Raw genomic sequence first — 24,382 nt, 5'->3', positions numbered from 1 at the left:
CAGAAATACAAAGCATCCTAAGAGACTACTACAAGCAACTCTATGCCAATAAAATGGACAACCTGGAAGAAATGGACAAATTCGTAGAAAGGTATAACCTTCCAAGACTGAACCAGGAAGAAATAGAAAATATGAACAGACCAGTCACAAGTAATGAAATTGAAACTGTGTTTAAAAATCTTCCAACAAACAGAAGTCCAGGACCAGATGGCTTCACAGGTGAATTCTGTCAAACATTTAGAGAAGAGCTAACAACCATCCTTCTCAAACTCTTCCAAAAATTGCAGATGAAGGAACACTCCCAAACTCATTCTATGAGGCCACCAGCACCCTGATGCCAAAACCAGACAAAGATACTACAAAAAAAGAAAATTACAGACCAATATCACTGATGAATATAGATGCAAAAATCCTCAACAAAATACTAGCAAACAGAATCCAACCACACATTAAAAGGATCATTCACCATGATCAAGTGGGGTTTATCCCAGGAATGCAAAGATTCTTCAATATACGCAAATCAATCAATGTGATACACCATGTTAAGAAACTGAAGAAGAAAAACCATATGATCATCTCAATAGATGCAGGAAAAGCTTTTGACAAAATTCAACACCCATTTATGATAAAAACTCTCCAGAAAGTAGCCATAGAGGGAACTTAACTCAACATGATAAAGGCCATATATGACCCACAGTCAACATCATTCTCAATGGTGAAAAACTGTAACCATTTCCTCTAAGATCAGCAAGAAGACAAGGTTGCCCACTCTTACCACTATTATTCAACACAGTTTTGGAAGTTTTAGCCATGGCAATCAGAGAAGAAAAAGAAATAAAAGGAATACAAATTGGAAAAGAAGAAGTAAAACTGTCACTCTTTGCAGATGACATGATACTATACATAGAGAATCCTAAAGATGCCACCAGAAAACAACTAGAGCTAATCAATTAATTTGGTAAAGTAGCAGGATACAAAATTAATGCACAGAAATCTCTTGCATCCCTATACAGTAATGATGAAAAATCTGAAAGAGAAATTAAGGAAATACTCCCATTTACCATTGCAACAAAAAGAATAAAATACCTAGGAATAAACCTACCTAAGGAGACAAAAGACCTGTATGCAGAAAAGTGTAAGACACTGATGAAAGAAATTAAAGATGATACAAACAGATTGAGAGATATACCATGTTCTTGGATTGGAAGAATCAATACTGTGAAAATGACTATACTACCCAAAGCAATCTACAGATTCAATGCAATCCCTATCAAATTACCAATGGCATTATTTTCAGAACTAGAACAAAAAATTCTTAAAATTTGTATGGAGACACAAAGACCCTGGTTAGCCAAAGCGGTACTGAGGGAAAAAAACAGAGCTGGAGGAATCAGGCTCCCTGACTTCAGACTATACTACAAATCTACAGTAATGAAGACAATATGGTACTGGCACAAAAACAGAAATATAGACAATGGAACAGGATAGAAAGCCCAGAGATAAACCCACACACCTATGGTCAACTAATCTATGACAAAGGAGGCAAGGATATACAGTGGAGAAAAGACAGTCTGTTCAATAAGTGGTGCTGGGAAAACTGGACAGCTACATGTAAAAGAATGAAATTAGAACACTCCCTAACACCATACACAAAAATAAACTCCAAATGGATTAAAGACCTAAGTATAAGGCCAGGCACTATCAAACTCTTAGAGGAAAACATAGGAAGAACACTCTTTGACATAAATCACAGCAAGATCTTTTTTGACCCATCTCCTAGAGTAATGGAAATAAAAACAAAAATAAACAAACGGGACCTAATGAAACTTAAAAGCTTTTGCACAGCAAAGGAAACTACAAACAAGACGAAAAGACAACCCTCAGAATGGGAGAAAATGTTTGCAAACAAATCAACGGACAAAGGATTAATCTCCAAAATATATAAACAGTTCATTCAGCTCAATATTAAAAAAACAAACAACCCAATCCAAAAATGGGCAGAAGACCTAAATAGACATTTCTCCAAAGAAGACATACAGATGGCCAAGAAGCACATGAAAACCTGCTCAATATCACTAATTATTAGAGAAATGCAAATCAAAACTACAATGAGGTATCACTTCACACCAGTTAGAATGGGCATCATCAGAAAATCTACAAACAACAAATGCTGGAGAGGGTGTGGAGAAAAGGGAACACTCTTGCACTGTTGGTGGGAATGTAAATTGATACAGCCACTATGGAGAACAGTATGGATGTTCCTTAAAAAACTAAAAATAGAATTACCATATGACCCAGGAATCCCACTACTGGGCATATACCCAGAGAGAACCATAATTCAGAAAGACACATGCACCCCAATGTTTATTGCAGCACTATTTACAATAGCCAGGTTATGGAAAAACCTAAATGCCCATTGACAGATGAATGGATAAAGAAGATGTGGTACATATATACAATGGAATATTACTCAGCCATAGAAAGAAATGAAATTGTGTCACTTATAGAGCCGTGGATGGATCTACAAAGTGTCATACAGAGTGAAGTAAGTCAGAAAGAGAAAAACAAATATCGTATATTAACGCATATATGTGGAACCTAGAAAAATGTTACAGATGAACCGCTTTGCAGGGCAGAAATAGAGACACAGATGTAGAGAACAAACATATGGACACCAAGGGGGAAAGTGGCAGGGTGGGTGGTGGTGGTGGGATGAATTGGGAGATTGGGATTGACATATATACACTAATATGTATAAAATGGATAACAAATAAGAACCTGCTGTATAAAAAAATAAATAAAATAAAATTCAAAACTTCAAAAAAAAAGCAAATAGCAACTGAAAAAAAAATCTGAGGAAATAACAGTTACTTTAGATTTCTATTTGCAATTTAATCTGTGCATTCTTTTGGATTTTAAGTTAACAGTGTGCTAGGGAAAACCCTGCAAAATTGTCACACACAGGCAATACACCGGGTTAATATAATATTGAAATAGCGTGGAAGTATTATCAATACAAGATCTTAGAGAAAAAAAAGCTGTCCGTTTACTCTTAACCGCCACTAGATATAATCTAAACATTGCATTCCTAAAAAGATATGCAATATCACTTACATTCATCTATGCAATTGCATGCCTCTCCTAGTCTTAGCTGAACTCTGCGGCATGTTCTTAAGCTTTAGTTATTTGAGGTAAACGAACTCTGTGGTCACGCCTGCTTCAGCTGAAGCTAATGTCAATATGGCCAGGCATGGAGGAGAATACTAAAACCTAAAAACACTGATTACCTTCAGAAAATGTAACGAGTCCGCTCCTACGCTTACTGATGTCAGATTTTTATAGGGAACAGTACGTCACATGAAGTCTGAAAAAGAAGGGAAGCCAGAATAAACAGAGCTGTGCATCAGAAAGTCTCATGCCTCACGGCAGACATAGTTTAGCCAATGTAGTCTTACTCGTATAACTTTCATCCAGACTGTGGTAATAAAACATAACTATGCACATTGGAACACACTTATCTAACTTGTAAACGTGTACAAAATTTTATATACACATGTAAATAAAAAAACTTTGCCTGTCTCCAGATATGTACATGCTTTCCCTTTGTGCAATGACTCACATATGAGATTTTATAGTTTAATTAAATAATAAAATATACTCTCTATAAATATATTTCATCTTAAAAATAGTTCTGCCTATTTTTTCTGCCTATTTTTTAAAATTAGTATTTATTCAACATCCTACAGCATACCCTCATTTTAAGCTCTCAAGACTTAAATATTATTTCACTGAGGATGTTGTACTGCCTGACTGAGCTTTGAAACAAAGCTACATATCAAGAGCTCCAGTAATGGGATAGCAGTATTGCGGTTATGTGGTTGGTGTCTTTCTTTTAAGTTTTCACTTATTGGTGATACAAACAAGTGTTCACAGGAGAAATGATATGACCTCTTGGGTTTGCTTTAAAATGCTTCAGATACTTGGAAAAATAAAGGTCGGAGGGTATAGATGAAACAATAATGCAGAATGTTAGTAATTATTGAAGTTGGAAGATGAATATAAACGGGCTCATTATATTAGTCTCTCTTCTTTCGTATATTTTTTAAAATTTCCATAATAAAATTATAAAACAAAAAGATATTATTAACTGAGTACAAATCATGCAGTCTCTAAAAGAGAAAGGAACAGTAACAATGAGATACACTAATTTATACCAATCAGGATGATATAATTTTAATTTTATGCTTTTTCTGTGATGGTATTAATTTAGCATAGGTCTAAAAGGTTATAATTACATATAGAAACTCCAAATTTTTCTTCAAAATGTTCAAATGCTTTATAAATAAATACTTTGTTAAAGTATTTACAAAAAGTTAACTTTGAGAATAATAATATGATCTTTTTATAAAAGTAAGACAGTCTCATGTTTATCATTTTCCATACTTGTGGAGGGAGCTTGCAAAGTTGGACACCCTCTGAGGTGAAGAGGTCTCTCCAGAGAAATGTCAGGTAGAGGTACATCGTGACAGCTCAGGAACCCTACTGCAGTTCCCTTTTGCACAGAAGTTCTGGACATTTTTCTGACAGAAGACTCTTAGGCACTATTTATTGACATATATTTTCAAGTATATGGTCAATAATATATAAGTACTCAATCATCTCCCTTTTTGTTTTCCAGTATGTGAGAGAAACGAAACTATATTTATGGCAGATAAGTAATAAAACTTTATCTTGGTTTAGATGGATTTTAATAATGGGGTCTGCGGTCCATATTAGACTTTATCTACATATGAGAGAGAAAGCTCTTAAAATTAAACACATTTGTTTTTCAACAAAATTAGTTGTTTCGCCATCATACACACTAACCTGAACTCAGACGCTGACGGGTAGTGCTTGACTGCCACCTGGTGGCCACCCTCCTACTTACAGCGTGATTTTCCCTGACCCTCTGGCGTGAGGCAGCCCTGGCACCAGCCTGACACTCCAAATGCCAAATTAAAATAAGACATTCTTTGCCAGACAGATAGATCATTCGACCGAAAAGTAGACTCCCGAACCTCGTAACACAGTAATATCTATATTTTGAAATATATAAACGGCTCTGTTCTATTTTGGTCAAATACGCTCTAATACAAAAATTGAAAGGCAAAAAAATTAGTAGTTATTTGCTCTTTTTTAATAATCTATCATGTTTTAACATCTTAATTTAGTCACATGAGTCACCAAGGGATTCGGAGATTTGGAATCAGAAAACCAGGTATCACATGTTTAGTGTGACCTTTGAGCAAGTAAAGAAAATTATCCTTGTTTTGATTAGAAAAAGATAATTTTGAAATATTCACTTCTTTTTCTCCATAATTTCTTGTCTCCCCACTCCTCTGTCAGTAAGAAAGTTGGTAAGAAAACAAAAAAGAAAAAAGTCAATATTCAGTGCAGTTTGGTTTGTTTAATGACTTACAAAATGGGTCGTCAGGGGAGCAGCCATAAAGTTTACACCATATGGGTCCGTTGGGAAAACAGTAGAACCAACTCCTTACTCTGCCCAGGAGAGGGAGTGTGAGGTCACCAAGGACCCTAAGGGAGGTGGGCAAGAGCCTGGGGACGAGGGGGTCTGGAGAAGCCTGGCTCGTGCTCAGGAGACCACACGGGGAGGAGGAAAGTCTGGATCAGAGGCGGGTAGCACCACTGGTGCTCGAAACTGTGTGGTTTGCAGAATGTCTTCTATTGAATATTAGTCTGCTTTCTCATTTGTATATCAAAAAATTTAGTAGGGAGATTGGGACACATCATCTTGTCAGATCATTGCTTTCTATTTCTGAAACTCCAAACACGTTTTCTGCTGCCCTTTTCCTTCCCTAACCCATCATCTGACCTGAATTTTCTATTATTCTAAGTACACCACAGTAGGCCTCAAAGTTCCTACTGTCTTCATTTTCACCACATACTCCTTCCCATGCATTAGTCACAACTCAGTTGCTCTTGCCAACTTCTATGTCTTCCTCCTCTCAAAGTCACATTTATCCTCTTATTTTACTATTTCAAATCCTGTATGTTCCATGAGTCCAAATATTCCCAGCACAAGAGACTCTTTCCATCTCCTTCACACCCTTCACACTTTGTGACACCTACCATGTATGGTCACATCTACCTACAGATCAGTGGTCCTCAACCTTGACTGCAACTAGAATCACACTGATAGTTAAAACAAAAAAAAAGATGGGGGCCTAAACACAGAGAATCTGATTTAAGAGGTCTAGAAGGGGCAACGTGGATCAGTACATTTTAAAAGCTCTCCAGGTGATTCAAATTTGAGCCAGGTTACAAACTTGGGGATAGACTGTCAGTTCCTGAAAGGTAAGGACTTTGTCTTCATCTCTGAGGAAGCACATTGCATTAGACATACTGAGAGCTCAATATATGTGGCAAAGATGAAGCAACTCCAGTATCTAAATGTTTGTCATAAAGTAAGCCAAGAACTGGTTCAACTGCAGCATCTTGTAAATAGATTCACAGGCTCTGCTAAGTGTATGCCATTGCCCCATTCCCCAAAAGTTCAACGCAACTCAATAAAATAATTAGCATATAAATATTTTTTAAATAAAGAACCAAACTGTGGCATATCCATATATATATATAACAACATATGCATAAAGTCATGAATTACAAGATTATTTATAACAGGAAAATATTGGAAACAAGGCAATGCTTATTTATAGGAGACTGCTTGAATAGATTGTAGTATGGAATACTGTATAGACATAAAAAAGAAAAGAATAAGAGAGATCTCTATGAATCAATATGGGGTCATTTTCAGGATATATTGTTAAGTAAACACAACAAAGTTTAAAAAGTCTATTATATATTACCCGTTGATTAAGAAAGGGAAATATATGTTTTTTCGAAATGAGGAAAAGAAGTGTAAGCCAAAAAAAGAAAATGTTTCCCTATAGAGGATGGGTGGGGGGTGGAACAGAAGAAATAAGGAAGGAGTGACACTTTAGTGAACATACCATCTTATATAGTTTCAACCTTTGAACCATACAAATGTTTTTACATAATCAAAAATTAAATGAAATGGCTGTAAAAAAAAAACATTAAGTTGAACACAAATACAAACAGATGAACCTAAATGTATCAAGTTATAAAAATCAAACAGAAAAAAGTATTAATTCAAGTAACATTTGAAGCCATTACTGTACATCCTTAATGGGATATATTCTAATGACAAAAAAAATTTTTTTTAACTTTACTTGGTATTGCATTGTTAGTAGTGATATTGTATTGAAACTCTGAAACTATTTTACATGCGTTTTAGGACACTGTAAATAAGTTAACATATTACTGTTACTATGAACTAAGATGTTCCCTATAAAAAATTACATATATATATAAAGTAAGCATATATATTAAACAAAAGCAAGAATAAATACTGAAATGTTCATTTTGAATTGTATTCATTTTTAAATTAAATGAGAACAATCTTTAACACATGAAATTAAAATTATATCCAATTGGTGCTACATTCACACAGAAAATCACTTTTCCAAGTGACTTTTTCTTCCAGTTTCATTGAGATATAATTGACATACAGCACTGTATAAGTTTAAGGTGTACAGCATAGTGATGTGACTTACGTACATCATGAAATGATAACCACGATAAGCTTAGTGAACACCCATCGCCTCACATAAGATAAAAGATAGAAGAAAAAAAATTTGTTTTCCTTATGATGAGAACTCAGGATTTACACTCTTAACAACTTTCATACATAACATACAGCAGTGTTAATTATACTTATCATACTGTACATTATATCTTAGTACTTACTTATCTTATAACTGGAAGTTTGTACCTTTTGACTGCATTCATCCAATTTCCCCTGCCCCCATCCCTCACCTCTGGTAACCACAAATCTTATCTCTTTTTCTATTAGTTTTTTTGGTTGGTTGGTTGGTTTTGGAAGTATAATTGACCTACAGCAGTGATTCACAATGCAGTGATTCAATATTTCTATTCATTACAAAATGATCACACAATAAGTTTAGTTACCATCTGTCAGCATACAGTTTAAACTATTATTAACTATATTCCCTATGCTGTACATTACATTCATGTGATTTATTTATTTTATAACTGGAAGTTGGTACCTCTTAATTTCCCTCATCTATTTCACTCATCCTTATAACCCCCTCCCCTCTGGCAGCCACCTATTTGTTGTCTATCTATGAATTTGCTTCTGTTTTGTTATGTTCGTTCATTTGTTTTGTTTCTTAGATTCCACATATAAGTGAAATCATATAATATTTGTCTTTCTCTGTCTGACATATCTCACTTAGCACAATACCCTCTAGGTCCATCTATGTTGTCGCAAAGGGCAATATTTCATTCTTTTTTGGCTAACATCCAAGTGACTTTAAATATAAATTGTGATTGTACACCTCTAGAGAGATATACCCTAAGGATGCAAATAACTACACAAAAAAATTTGTATCTATTTTCAGTAATCATATTGTAGACAACAGTGTTATTCTGAGATTATGATGCATGTAATACATGATAAAGCAGATGAGTAATTATGTGATGTGCTAATCCTTTCATCCCTAGTGTCACTGAGAACCAGGATTCTTGGCACGGAAGAAAAGAAGTAAAAATGTAAGACAGAAGCAGTTAGTAGAAACTGTGTAATCCTAAACTTGAATTGGATATATTATTATAACTCATTATATAATTCCTCTTAAAAAGAAATCCCTGGCTCTCTGCACTGGAAAAGCCTAGAAACAATGATTATCCCACTGGCAAGGAGCATTCCTAGAGCACAGACTGTGTTAACTGAAATCTCATTTCACACTGAAAGAAACCAAGACTCTTTTGGAAAAGTGGCTGGTTCCAGGCCTAGGGCAGAGAAAAATATAAGGTGAGTCTGAAACGTCTTACACCACAAGGCAAGGAGGTACTCAAGACTAGTGAAGTTGTGTCCTGATTTGAAGAGGCTTTCAATGGCTCAATCTGGGATAACCCGAGCATCAGAAAAACTGAAAACAGTAAAGGATTAAAACATGTTGAATAAAAAATAGAGTCCTTGGTGGTTCTCAAAAGAAGTAGAGTGAGAAGGGGAAAAAAAAGGAGTGGGAGAGGAAAAACTCTCCTGATAGAGGAATGACAGCTCATAACTACAAAGGAATGAAAGAATTTTTTAAAACAAACCATTTTGCCTTCCCCAATGTAATAACTAATTTAGGCAAAAATTATTAATGGATGATAAAAATATTGCTTAAAGGTTGATGGGGAACAGTATATTCACATGGTCTGTTAAGTACCAACTTCAAAGAGGAAAATATACCTTCAAAATGGAGCCATCTGGCAGTCTGCCCTTAGCTAAGTGATCATACTTTGCACCACTGATAGTAAGACAAAGGGACTCGCTGACCCTCCTGTGTAATGCAGTAAGTGCACATCAACTGTGATTCCGCCTTGCCAGAAACGTTTAATCTAAATCTAATCAAAGAACATCACAAGACAAACTCAGAATGTGAGACATTCCAAATGACAGCTACATAGTCTATATTCTTCAAAAATAGCAATGTCATAAAAAAACCAAACAAGGTAATGTCCTAGATTAAATCTCATAGCAAGAAAACATAATGTATGATCCTTGATCATATCCTGAATCGAAAAATGAAAACAGCTGTAAAAGTTATGTTCTGTACAATTGGGGAAATTCTAATATGAGCTATATAAGTTAGATATTATTAAAGCATTGTTTTCTTAGATGTGATGCTGGTAGAAGAACGTACTTATTCTTAGGAAATGCTGAGTATCATGATGCCTTCAACTTATTTTCATATGTTATATATACAGTTTAGAGATAGATGGGAGTTCATTGTACTTGTCTTTCAAATTCCAAATTCCTGCCAGTTTAAAAAATTTTTAAATAAAAAGCTGGAGGACAAAAGCACTATGTTATGTGCTATGACTGTTATAAAACTGAAAGATTATGTGAGGCAAAAAAGAAAAGCCCACAAATACCATGAGTTTTGAAAGCTGGAGACATCACTGGAGATCGCGAAAGACTTCGTGGAAGGAACTGCATTTCTAAATATAAGGGTCTTGAGTTAGGAAAGACCTTATAAATCATCTAATTCCATTCCCTCCTGAAGATGAGAAAACTGAGAGGCTTAGCAGCTCCTCCAAATTCAAGAAATGTTTAGCGCAAAGCTGTGAAATCTGAAGCACAGAATTCATGGTGGTTTTCCATGAATCCATTTATTGATCAAATCCCGTCCTACTTCCCATCTCAGATGGGCCAAGAAGGACACACTAAATAAGGAAACGTATATAGAACTTAATCATTACAATTTCAAAATAAAATTTAAATGGCAGAAAAATTGCTGGCTTTGAAAATGGAAGGGGTGCGTGGGCAGCCTCTAGAAGCTGGGAATGCTCTCAGCTGACAACCAGCTAGGACATGGAGATGGCTTCAGTCCATGACTGCTAGAAGCTGAATTCTGCCAACAATCTAAATAAGCAAGGAAAAGTGTTCTCCCCTAGAGCGGCTAGAAAAGAGTGAAGCCCTGTTGACACTTTGGTGTTAGCCCAGTGAGACCCATATTCGACCTGCGACCTGCAGAACTGCAAGATAATACATTTGTGTTGTTTATGCCTATATATGGAATCTAGAAAAATGGTACTGATGAACCTAGTGGCAGGGCAGGAACAGAGATGCAGACGTAGAGAGCGGACTTGAGGACACAGGAGGGGAAGGGGAGGCTGGGACGAGGCGAGAAAATAGCATTGACATATATACACTACCAAATGTAAAATAGCTAGTGGGAAGCTGCTGCATAGCACAGGGAGATCAGCTCGGTGCTTTGTGACGACCTTAGAGGGGTGGGATGGGGGGTGGGAGGGAGGCACAAGAGGGAGGGGATATGGGGATATATGTATACATATAGCTGAGTCACTTAGATGTACAGCAGAAACTAACACAACATTGTAATGCAATTATACTCCAATAAAGATGTAAAAATAAATGAATGAATGAATGAATGAATAAATGAATAAATAAATAAATAAATTTGTGTTGTTTAAAAAAAGAAGTTGATAGGGCAAAAACAGGAGCATACAAGTTTAGTACAACACAGGAAGCATTAAAAGACCAGCGAAAATCTCATGGGTATTAAGTTTTGGTAAAAACAACCCAAGTAAAAAACAAAGTATCTCAATTTTTTAATAGCATTCATTGTACTTTCAAAAAAGTGAGGTTTTTTTTTCACAGTGTTTAGTTGACCTACAAGTCTTTGCTAAATTGCATAATTGATAGAAAAAAACTATTAGTGAAATTTAAGTTTTTGTTTCTCATGTATAATATCTACATCACTCTGGAGAATTTTAAGGTTATTTCAAGTTTTTTTGATCCTTCTTTTCCTAAGACGTGTATGTGGTTGGGCATATGACCTCCGTGTTAGATAGTGGCTATAGATTGGCATCGTCAGCTCCTATCTGGAAAACAAGTATTTTCAAAGTTAATGAAAGCCATTTGGTCTGTTTTTGCTAGCCAGTTTTGCCTTTTAATTATAAAACCATACAAAAATCAGCAGCATACTATGAAGTAAGGTAGTTTCATGGCAGGAATAAGGATGGTCCAATAGATCTGAAAAGAAATCTTAATCTTTAAGTGATTGGTTTAAGGGTTGATAAATACATACATTACTTTTTCTTTTTTCACTTAGCTAAGTCATAAATCTAATTTTGAAAATCAAATAATCTCATTCAAACCTCTGCTACCGATTTTCAAATCTAAAATAGAGCAACATCAACATAACAAATACCAGAAGTCATTAATGAACCCAGACAACCACAGCACATAGAAAACTAATTGAATAAAAGAATAGGTGGAAACTCTTACCACAGCCCCTGTCACTGCTTTCCAAAAGCTTCTGGGCATTGTACTTTGCTAAGGAATTCAAAGATGGAAAATTTTAGAAATCGTTTCTCTATTTTGAAGTGCACAACAGAAAACTGTGTTCAAATTGTCTTCCCTTGGTTAGTTCAAAAGCAAAATAAAATGACAGTGCACAAATATTTTCATCCAGTTTGCAATGCTTCGTTGTATACCCAGCCTATCTAATACATTACTTGAATTATGTTTTTGTGTGGGAATTACTGTCTCCTACCAAAGCGTGCTCTTTATTTGGTCAGACAGAAGATTCAGAGAAAAACAAGTAAGACAATTTTCGTTTTCTTACTAGTGGGAGTCAAGTCTGCATTGAGGAAATATTTGTCATGCTCACCACATTTTTGTCATAGATTTGTTTCACAGAGCCAGTGTGCAACTTTGAAGAGAGAAGAATGGCCACTGTGTATCATGCTGGAGAAATCCTCGCTGACACCCATTTTCCCTTCTGTAGGACAGCCAAGCCAATCTTTCTAAAATAACTTTATGATTCTGAACCTTGCCCACAATTTCCTAAGTTCTCCCTTTTGTCTCCTGCCTGAAATCCAGGCTCTCCAACCTGCCTCCAGTGACTCCCCTCCCACCAAAAACACCCCAGTAACAGGGCCAAATAGTCCACCTCTGTCCCTTTGCTCATCCTGCTACAACTGCTTAGAATGACTTTTACCCAAACCCTACTCATCTCTCAAGACCCAGCTAAAGGCCCCTCTCATTCATGACACCTTTCCCAGTCCCTGTGGTTCACAGATTAACTCTCTCTGAATGTCCACAGCATCTCTTGTCTGAACTTTTTCTTCTTTTGGCATTTAATAAAATACTCCCTGTACCCTTGCCATTTTTATGATTAACCTTCTACTCCAGTTGTTGGAAAATAGTAACTGTATGCCATGGGAGCAAAAATGACTGTTATACCTGTGGTAGATGGTATTCTTGTTTGTAATTATTCACTCCCTCTTTCTTCATGAATAAAATATGTTTCCCCAGTCCCTTTTACTTTGGGCTCAGACAACTGACTTGCTTTGGCCAATGGAATGTTTGCTATGTAGCACTTCCAAACAGAAGTTCTTGAGGAATTGAAAGATTCCAGAACTCTCCTAGCTCCTATGCCCTCTGCCATGAGAAAAACATAAGGCTTTCCTTTAGTTTAGGTCTCAAAATAAGGATATATGTAGAGGACAATCAGCTTGTAGTCTGGAGTAAAATCACAACATCCAATCAGTAGCTGACACTATAAACCTGAAAAGAAATAAATATTTGTTATTGTAAACCACTGAAAATTTGAGATTGCTTGCCGTCTAGTGAAAGCTGACTGATATAATATCTAATATTTTGTAAGCACTAGGTCCCGTATCCACAATATCTCATGTAACTAACACAATAATCCTGTGTGTTACATACTTTATTATCCCCTTTTTACATATGAGAAAACAAGGATGAGGTAAAGTAACTAATCCGAAACACACAGTGCCGTAAGATTTTAGAATCACACACTTTTAGCTTTGAAGTTATATTCTACCACTTATTGAATATAGTATCAAAGGCATAATACAATCTCACTAAAAAATCAGTCACATGTAAGACAGACATAACAGTGCAGCTCTTCTCACAGTGTACTTCTAATGGCTGTTGGAGGGATTAAATTAAATAATGTGTGAATGACCAAATGATTTAATGAGTGAGTGGGTCTTAATTTGTGTCACCCCTAAATTAGACCCTGAGATAAACACTGATGTGGGTAATTTAGGAAGAACATGTGAGGGAGTGGGAAAAGTGAGATAAAGAATGAGAAAAGTCAATAAAATTATCAGGTTACAATTTGGGGAAAAAAGACTCAATTGCACTAAGGTACCATGTGGAATATGACTCAGATGGCCAAGTAAGATCCCATCAGGATCTTTCGCAAACAACAACTAAAAACTCCATACAAAAAAAGCAAACAAGAAAACCTGGAAAGTGAAGTCACTGGAAAGTAAGCAAGCAGATTCTGGAAGAATCAAAACTTGGGAGAAGGATCAGAAGAGAATGAGTTTTCCATTATTACAAATTTTGCCCCGAGGGCAGGCCGAAGTTAGCACTGAGGAGCATGCCTAATACTCTAATAGAAAACAGTCTTTGTGGACTAAAGAATCAGAGGAATTTAGAGCAACCACAGATCCTGAAAAGTTGAGAGGGTGGGGAGAAAGATGTGATCCAGAAAGGGAGAGCCCTGAATTCTGCTTATAAACTTTGAACTTGGGCATATACGAATGGAGCAGACTCCAATACCTCAGCTAAAGGTAAAATAGAGAGTTGAGCTGCTGCACAAGAAAATGTCTTTACAGTTTGAGATTAGCCAAGTTAACTTCTCACTTAAAAAAAACAAAAAAACACCACTCTTTGGAGAAATATAATATAGAGCCTTCACTACTCAACAACCCACAATGTCCAACATACAATCCAAAATGCTCAACTTATGAAGAACCAGGGAAATGTGACCCATTTTCAAGAGACAAGACCATGAACCAAGACCAATCCCCAAATGATCTAGGTGTTGAAATTAGCAGACATGGATTTTAGAGCAGACTTTATAACTCTGCTCATTGAAATAAGAGAAAATATGCTTGCATTAATGAAAACATCAAGAATCTCAGCAGAAAAAAATATAGAAACTATAAAAAAGAACCAAAAGGAAATTCCTGAGCTTAAAAAAAATGCAATTTTGAAAATAAAACCTCACTGAACAGGCTTAACAGCATATTGGATATGACAGAAGAACTAGTGAACTTGAAAATAGATCGATAGAAAGTATCCAACCTAAAAGACAAAAATATTTTTTTAAGATATTTTTTGAGGGAATTCCCTGGCAGTCCAGTGGTTAGGACTCCGCACTTTCACTGCCAAGGGCCCAGGTTCAATCCCTGGGCAGGGAACTAAGATCCCAAAAGCCACATGGTGCAGCCAAAAAAAGAAAAAAAAATGCTTTTTTTAGATTATCAGAGTCTTGGAAACCTGTGGGACAATAATAGAAGTCTAACATACATGTATCAGAGTCCCAAAAGGAAAGAGGGAGAAAAAATTATTTGAAATATAATGGCCCAAAACATCTAAATTTGGTGAAAGACAAAAACGTAAGATTCAAGATGCTCAGAAGGAAAAAATACAAAGAAAACCACACCTGGGAATTCCCTGGCGGTCCAGTGGTTAGGACTGCATGCTTCCACTGTGGGGAGCTTGGGTTCAATAGGTGGTCGGGGAACTAAGATCCTGTAAACTGTGCAGGCAAAAAAAAAAAAAAGAAAGAAAGAAAATCACACCTGTACACATCATAGTCAAACTGCTAGAAAGCAACATTAAAGAGATCTTGAAAGCAGCCAGAGAAAAATGATACATTGCCCATAGGGGGACAACCATTTGACTATACACTGAATTCTCACCAGAAACTATACTGATCAGAAGACAGTGAAACAATATCTTTAAAGTGCTGAAAGAAAAAGTAAGCTGTCAATTTCGAATTCTATATCCAGTGAAAATGTCTTTCACCTATAAAGGCAAAATAAAGACATTTTCACGCAATAGAAAACTAAAAGAAATTCACTATAAGAAATGCTCTAAAAAAACCCAAAACTTCTGTAGGCTGAAAGAAAAGTGAAATGGAATGGAAACTCAAATCTTCAAGAAGAAATAAAGAGCTTTAGAAATTGTTACTATGGGTAAATATAAAAGACTATTTTTCCTCTCTTAAAAACTACATGACTATTTAAAGTAAATATTAAATATTGTCTTCTGGGGTTTAAAATACACGTAGATGTAATACATATGACATTTACAGCATAAAGAATGGTAGAGGGGATAGTTAATTGGTTTATAAAAAAGTTTCATGGTTTCTACATTTTTATGTCAAGTAGTCACCAAAACATTTTTATGCAAAGAGATCTAGCTAAAAAGTCTATAGATAAATAAAATAAAAATTTTGTTAAATATTCAAATATCAAAAAGAAGGCAGACAAGGGAGAAAAGAGGAATAATAGAGGAAACAAACAGAAAATAATAATAAAATGGGAGATTGGTTCAAGACGGCGGAGTAGAAGGATGTACACTCACTCCCTCTTGCAAGAGCACCAGAATCACAACTAACTGCTGAACAATCATCGACAGGAAGACACTGGAACTCGCCAAAAAGGACACCCCATCCAAAGGCAAAGGAGAAGCCACAATGAGACGGTAGGAGGGGCACAATCGAAGTAAAATCAAATCCCATAACTGCTGGGTGGGTGACTCACAGACTGGAGAACACTTATACCACAGAAGACCACCCACTGGAGTGAAGGTTCTGAGCCCCACATCAGGCTTCCCAACCTGGGGGCCCAGCAACAGGAGGAGGAATTCCTAGAGAATCAGACTTTGAAGGCTAGAGGGATGTGATTGCAGCACTTCAACAGAACTGGGGGAAACAGAGACTCCACTCTTGGAGAGGGGGGTGGCTGTGGCTCACCGTGGGGACAAGGATACTGGCAGCAGAAGTTCTGGGATGTGCTCCTTGGCGTGAGTCCTCCCAGAATCTGCCATTAGCCCCACCAAAGAGCTGGGTAGGCTCCAGTGCTGGATCGCCTCAGGCGAAACAACCAACAGGGAGGGTACCCAGCCCCATCCCTCAGCAGAAAAGTGGATTAAAGTTTTACTGAGCTCTGCCCACCAGAGCAACAGCCAGCACTACTCACCACCAGTCCCTCCCATCAGGAAACTTGCACAAGCCTCTTAGATAGTCTCATCCACCAGAGGGCAGACAGCAGAAGCAAGAAGAACTACAATCCTGAAGCCTGTGGAAGGAAAACCACATTCACAGAAAGATAGACAAAATGAAAAGGCAGAGGGCTATGTACCAGATGAAGGAACAGGATAAAACCCCAGAAAAACAACTAAATAAAGTGGAGATAGGTAACCTTCCAGAAAAAGAATTCAGAAAATGATAGTGAAGATGATCCAGAACCTCGGAAAAAGAATGAAGGCAAAGATCGAGAAGATGCAAGACATGTTTAACAAAGACCTAGAAGAATTAAAGAACAAACAAACAGAGATGAATAATACAATAACTGAAATGAAAAATACACTAGAAGGGATCAATAGCAGAATAACTGAGGCAGAAGAACGGATAAGTGACCTGGAAGACAGAATGGTGGAATTCACTGCTGTGGAACAGAATAAAGAAAAAAGAATGAAAAGAAATGAAGACAGCCTAAGAGACCTCTGGGACAACATTAAATGCAACAACATTCATATTATAGGGGTCCCAGAAGGAGAAGAGAGAGAGAAAGGACCTAAGAAAATATTTGAAGAGATTATAGTCGAAAACTTCCCTAACATGGGAAAGGAAATAGCCACCCAAGTCCAGGAAGCGCAGAGAGTCCCAGGCAGGATAAACCCAAGGAGAAACATGCCAAGACACATAGTAATCAAATTGGCAAAAATTAAAGACAAAGAAAAATTATTGAAAGCAGCAAGGGAAAAATGACAAATAACATACAAGGGAACTCCCATAAGGTTAACAGCTGATTTCTCAGCAGAAACTCTACAAGCCAGAAGGGAGTGGCATGATATATTTAAAGTGATGAAAGGGAAGAACCTACAACCAAGATTACTCTACCTAGCAAGGATCACATTCAGATTTGATGGAGAAATCAAAAGCTTTACAGACAAGCAAAAGCTAAGAGAATTCAGCACCACCAAACCAGCTCTACAACAAATGCTAAAGGAACTTCTCTAAGTGAAGAAAAGGACCTACCAAAACGAAACCATGAAATGCACTTTTCTAGCAATGCAGTTGACCTTGCTTTGTCATTGGGCAGTTCAGTGGATGACCACCAAAACTGTTAAGAATTATTTTCTTAAAGGTAAAATTATGACTATCATACAAATATAAAATTAACACATATAAAAGATTTAACTCATTGATTGATGAAGGAACCAGTAAGATGTTACAAATGGTTCCAAGAAGAATCTAAAGAACAGATAGAGATGATAGAGATAGAGATATATCATCAAAAATACTAAAATAAATTTGTTAATAGATACAAAGAAAGGGCCCAAGAGTGGGGCATGGGGAAAGAAATCAGTTGCCTTTCCACCAGACAAAATTCATGTTCATTACTTTGTCTTCTCCATCTTATGGTGTTTAAAATAGCTCTGTTATAGACAATGAAAGACACAGACCCTTACTGAATCAGCCAATATAAAAGGGTTCACTGAAGGATGCTTAGTATTCCATTGAAAAGACAGCCAGTAATCTTTTTTCTTTCTTTCTTTCTTTCTTTTCCCATTTCAAAGTCTTTCACAATTTTGCCTGACAAGTCATGAAATGCTATTAAGACATAAGAAAGAATAAGAAAATTTTTTATGTAAGGATATGGAGAATTCTAGACTGTTATTAAGTTATAAAAAAGTAAGGAGCAGAGGTGGTCCCATAAATTTAAACAGGATGTGGGAATAAAGAATATATACATTTTGGAATATATATGAGTAACATATCTCTGGAAAGATTTTTTAAGGACTAACACAGTTCGTTGTTTCTGGCAAGAGAAAGAGGGTGGCTAGGGATCACTGATGAGAAGAAGCATATATATATCCTTCTATGCTAAATATATATAAATATGTATATATATTCTTCTATGTTTTATATATATATATATATCTCCTTCTATGTTTTTTATATATAGGTATATATATCCTATGTTTTTGAATTTTGAAACTTGAGATTATATTTCTTAGTCAATAAAGTAATATTAAAAAAAAACATAGAACCTACATATTTCCACTTTTCAAGTAATCATAGAAATCACCTTTTTCTTTTTCTTTTCCTTACTTCCTAATTCTTCATATTCATTTTTATATAAACAAGACATAATATGACCAAATAATCATATTTTTAGAACTCCACTTCCATTAAAATTTCACAGCAAAAAACTTTGATCCTAATAGGCAAATACTTAAGAATACCTTGATGGTTAAGATTGAGTAAATTTTATGTTATGTATATTTTACCGGAATTTAGAAAAAAAGAATACTTTGTGTTTTTCAGGTACCAAGATGATTCTTTACCCTGCAATGTGTCTGGACTGAGTCTCTCCATAACAGGTAATTTTCTCCCTGTGTTTGTCAAACGCAGGATGTGTGAGGAATGCTGGCATAGATAAAAGCTCAGAGGGGGCTGAGAAGAATAGTCAGCTGATGTCAGGAAAATCTCCCCAAAGCAGGGCCTAGCACATTACAGCAGATCAATAAATCTTTGTTGAATGAATTACTTCTAATCATCATTTACCACTGTTTTCATACTTGAAATTCTGGATCCCTTCATCCATTATTTATCCTGCTTCTCTGATCCATCAGTCAGAGATCAATTTGTCATAAGCCTTGAGAGGTAAGTCCTCTTGGATTCCATTTGGAAGGGAAAGAGGTATTCAACTAGTTTCTGTGTGGAGGGTTAATCTGAGAGACTGACTAACTCTCACCTCCTACAAAGGTTAGAAAAAGTTGTTTGAGCCTCCAGGAATTCTCTCTTAAACTCTGTGTGCACTTCTTATGGTAATAACATTCTCTTCCAATCTGGCAGCAAATTCAGTTTAACCTAAAAATATCAGAGGAAGACAAAGCAATATTTTCTCTCCTCAGTGACTCTGCAAAGAACACAGTTATGTTCTAAGAAAGTCTTAAAACAGAGCGCAAAAATCAAAATACATAAACAAACCTCAAAGCTTTCCTAAATGCACTAATATATTCAAATAGTACAACTCTGACACCAAGTGGTAAAAAAAGGTATAAGCACGTTGACCAAAAAATATTATAGCTGGTATTGTTATGGGGTATTTGGTAGAGCAAAAAATTTATACAGTCAGTGTTATGTTCCTGTCTAAGACTCACTGTCGATACCATCATCCATCTAATCATTTTTTAAAATAACGTTAGAATTTCTCTCTACATAGGGCTGCTATAAGAATTAAGTTAATTAAAAAAATTTTTTTTAATGCCTAGCCTACAATAAGTGCTAAATAAATATTAACTCTTGTTAGTCCCTAATTTCATGTCTGCTAGGTGATAGGGACCCTAAGCAAGCTGTCCTTGTCCTCAAGGTGCAGGAGTGAGGAAGAAAAACAAGGAAAAACCAAATGAAACAGTGTTAACAGGTGCTATAACAGACATGTTAAGTAGATTTGGGGAAGGCACACAAAAGGGAGAAATCAATTCCATCAGAGTGTTTTCTCTAAGAACTGCTCCTTCCTCAGATACAGACCTTTAGCAACTACCTTAGTAATCTGTGACCCTGCTTTTTGGCCATGCATCACTGACCCAGAGTTGTACACTTGTCTCAGGCTGGGCCCATCTAATATGTTCTTCTAGGAATTTGGATTTGAAATTTTGATATTTTCATTAGTCTGAGATGTCCACTTGAGCAAGGATGTAAACAGTTCTCTGGTAAGGTGGTCATGTGTACAGAGAAATAGGAAAAGCCTGCCTGTGGAAAAAAACAAAACAGAAGTACAGAGAGAGGCAGAGATGAGAGAGAGTTCATGTGTCTCCAGAGAAACAGAGGATCTTCTTTTGAGGAACAAGCTGTTAGGTGTCCTAATGGTCCTCCAAGACTTGGTTCAAGATCCAAAAATAGCGTGACCTGCACCCTGCCCTTGAGTTTTGAGAGACACCCCTGTATCCTTATAATAAATTTGCTTTCCTTGCTAAATCTTGCCTTAGTGAGTTTGTTATTTTCCACTAAAATAATCTTAGCTTAGACACTGGATAAGTTCAAACATTAACTTCCCATCCAAAATGTTCCTCAATAATTCTAATTTTATTCTTTTAAATATTTGGGTACCACTGTTACATAATGTAATTCTATACTAATTTTTTACCAGTGGAGTGACTGTATTTTTATAGGATGTAAAATGCTATCAGTCTTGATTCTTTGATTGAGAGAAAAATATTTATGAAAACTTACAGAGAAAAAAGATCATTTGAACTTAAAATTTTACAAATGTAATCATTTCACAATATATATTTGTATCAATTATCATACTGTACACCTTAAATATACACATTGTTATATGTCAATTTTATCTTAATAAAGCTGTAAAAAAAAACTTCATGATAAAAAAAACTTTAAAAATAAATAAATAAAATTTTACAAATATTTAACTTGAACATTGTTCCTAGTTAAATTAACATATAGGCAAAACATGCAAGTTTATGCCTCACAAGCGTAAAATATTAAGATGGAATTGATAGAAAAAAATCATCTGGTGTAGATATCAAGTAAGGAAGAGTGTTAAATTGCTGGCAACCAGGCCTCCACAGCTTATGCATGCCACCATAGTCATTCTATTTAAGAAAAAAAATAAATCAAATTTTGTAAGTAGTCTTTAAATCTAGACTACACAGAAAGTTTTAAGAAAGAAATCATCTAAAGCAGTGGTCCCCAACCTTTTTGGCGCCAGGGACCATTTCCGTGGATGGGGAGCGGCAGATGAAGCTTCCCTCGGTAGTCTGCTGCGCACCTCCTGCTGTGCGTCCCGGTTCCTAACCACTCCGTCGCCCCGGGCGGCTGGGAACTCCTGATCTAAAGCACCATCTCCAAAAGACATTTCCTTTGTCTACTTTTTTCTTTTTTTTTTTTTTTTTTTGCTCAAACATAATTTTTACACAGATCATAATAAATGCACAAATTTTTACCTAGCTTTTTTCCCTAATAATTTGTGAATATTTTCCTCATAATTAAGCAATCTCAAAAATATCATTTTTGGTGATTGAAAGATGGGGGTAGTGGTAGGAAAAATAGAGAGCTTGACTATATAATCTGAGCCTTCTTTGGGTACCCCAAGTATCCTATTTTTATATGGTACCTCTACAGACACACACACACACACACACACACACACACACATTCCCCTGTGTCATGCATAAATAGGGACAACAGGCAGGGTCACATTTCTGTGAGTAGTCTGCTGGCTAAACAGGAGTAGAAAGGAAGTGAACATACCAAACCATTGTTCTATTCTAAGCTTGGTTTACTTCTATGAGTTCCTTGAATATAGGGCCATGTTTTATTTATGTGTTTGTCCCCCCAAAAGCATTTATCCTAAAGTACACATGAATGGCAAAAGAAAAATGCGTATTCTCAATTTAGGATAAAAGGTCTCTTTCAGCTATCCACTCAGTTCCGTCCAACCTTTCACATCCAGATGTAATCAGCTAGAACTGCTATTCCACATTTTTTGTAAGTTCCTAACCTTCCTCAATTCTTCTACATATCTACTAGGTGGAGCTTAGTTCATTGTCACCTCTGCTTCGATGTTTGTTTCTGCACAATCTATTTCTGTTTTGTACCAAGAAGACTCAGGCATGAAACTCAGCCTTTTACTCAATTCAAAACACACACACCATACCACATTCCCCCAAAGAGAAGAGAAAGAGAGGGAAAACTTGCTTAACAAATTTCTTATGATTCCAGTAGAATTTACTGAGGATTGAGAGAGAAGATGTGTCTCAGGAAGGATTTTCATAGTATAAACACAAATTCAAATGGCCTAGTGGACATTGCTGTCCTGAAAAGTCCGTTTAAGATTATACCGGTAATTTTTCACCAGTTGTTTTGCTCTTCTTAGGTCCAGTCTCAAGCCATTCCCTTTCATCTCCATCCTATTTCTCATTTCTTTCTTTCCAAATTGCCCCAAGAGCTCCAAATTTTTCTTCCTCTATTATGGAGCACTAGTCAACAAACCTAAGAAGTGATAAGCAGAATAATAACACCTCTAGTTTAACAGGATCTAAACTTCTGGTTTTTAAACAAAGAATAAAGTAGGCAGCTCCCTCTTCTCCTCCCAGAAATCATTTAAATCCCGTTAAGATAACAAGAAAAAAAATGTATAATTCATCTTTGAGGAGAATCAAGACAGCCAATATTTAAACCACGGTATAGTTGCAGGAGAGGAACCAGAGAAGATAAAATAAAGTCAGAAGGAAAGAGAGGACATCTGTTGTTTAAAAGCTCAGAAATAACCAGCAATGTACATTACTCACAGGTAAATGACACCACATTTATTAGAATTCTCCAGAGAAACAGAACCAGTAGGATATTTTACATATATAAAAGTATATAAATATAACATATATAAAAATATTATTTTTATTATGCTTATATATGTATAAACAGTTGTATTGCAGGGAATTGGCTCATGGATTTATGGAGGCAGACAAGTCTTAAGATGTGCTGGGTCGGTAAGCAAGCTGGAGACCAAAGAGCCACTGGCTTAGTTTCATTCTGAGTCTAAAGACCTGAGAACCAGGAGAGGTGATGGTATAGCTCCCTTCCAAAGGCAAGCGGGCTCCAGACCCAAAAAGATGTTACTGTATGTGTCCAAAGACAGTCAGGCAAGAATTCTTACATGGGGTGGGGTCAGCCTTTTTCTTCTGTTCAGGCCTCCCACTGATGGAAAGAGGCCCATCCACATTAGGAGGGCAAACTATTTTAATCAGTCTCCTGATTTAAAAGTTAATCCCATCAAAAACATCCACAGAAACACCCCAAATAATGTTTGATCAAATACCTGGGCACCTCATGGCCCAGTCAAGTTGACACATAAAATTGACAGACACACATTGAGGTATAAAACTGAGATCATTTGTCAAAAACAGGAGACACAGCAAACACAGACTAGTAACAAAATCATTCCTTTTGCTCCAAAAAGCAGAAAAGGAAGGGCTAAATGACAAATAAAACAGACAAACCCAATTTGTAGAAAAGAGTCTGTCCCTGTGCCAGTGGGACAGGAAGGGAGGGAAGCAGGAAGGTAGGAAGAAATGGGGGGAGGGAAACAGAGAGGAAATGAGAGGATAAAGGAGGGGGACAAAGACTAGGCTTCTAAGGAAAAATTTTCAGACCTGGAATAGGCCCTGATGCCTTTCCCACATAGGCCTCCAGCAAAATCTGGACCTAGAAAAATTCACTTGTTTCACAGATGGAAAGTCAAAAATGAACCAGAAGAGAATTCATACACATAATATTATATCAGGAAGGGGGTGAGGAGATGAACAGTAAAAATAGGGGAGATGAGGAGCATTCGCCAAAAACTACTGCCATGGGCGCATATGAAAATTACAATAAAACATTCTGCCACAAGCTTTAAAACATAATGAAATAATGCTTGTATTAAGCAAGAATACAAAACAATGATAAGAAAGAGGTAATGAGACAATCATAAACCATAAACCATTAACTAATAAACCATTAGCCAACTTAACTAAGAAAAAAAAGGAGCTGGAAGAAAGCATAAATATAGAAAATATAATAAGTGGAAAATAATCATAGGTTAAAAAAAAGAAATTGAAATAATCTTGAGACTAATTTGTCCACATCAAATACATTTTAAAAATTGAATAAAATGGATAATTTTCTATGACAGTAAAATT

At 36.1% G+C, this 24,382-nt stretch overlaps 1 protein-coding gene and 1 long non-coding RNA gene across 2 annotated transcripts in view; one reads left to right on the top strand and one right to left on the bottom strand.

Annotated features, from left to right (window-relative positions):
- FILIP1 (filamin A interacting protein 1) overlaps positions 1-12,196 on the bottom strand; it is a 228,793-nt gene extending 216,597 nt beyond the window's left edge. Inside the window, exon 1 of the mRNA XM_067702752.1 lies at positions 11,906-12,196. Within this exon, the coding sequence (XP_067558853.1) occupies positions 11,906-11,944 (39 nt within the window). The 5' untranslated portion in view covers positions 11,945-12,196. The remainder of the gene's footprint in view (positions 1-11,905) is intronic.
- Positions 1-24,382, top strand: part of LOC137204822 (uncharacterized) — a 59,951-nt gene that overhangs the window by 23,816 nt on the left and 11,753 nt on the right. Inside the window, exon 2 of the long non-coding RNA XR_010933857.1 lies at positions 19,005-19,060. This is a non-coding gene — a long non-coding RNA (uncharacterized lncRNA). The remainder of the gene's footprint in view (positions 1-19,004; positions 19,061-24,382) is intronic.

The sequence above is a fragment of the Pseudorca crassidens genome, chromosome 13 (assembly GCF_039906515.1).
Source record: "Pseudorca crassidens isolate mPseCra1 chromosome 13, mPseCra1.hap1, whole genome shotgun sequence".
In the NCBI taxonomy this organism is placed as follows: domain Eukaryota; kingdom Metazoa; phylum Chordata; class Mammalia; order Artiodactyla; family Delphinidae; genus Pseudorca; species Pseudorca crassidens.
Note: the sequence above shows the minus strand (reverse complement) of the source record. Positions and strands in the feature narration are given on the sequence as shown.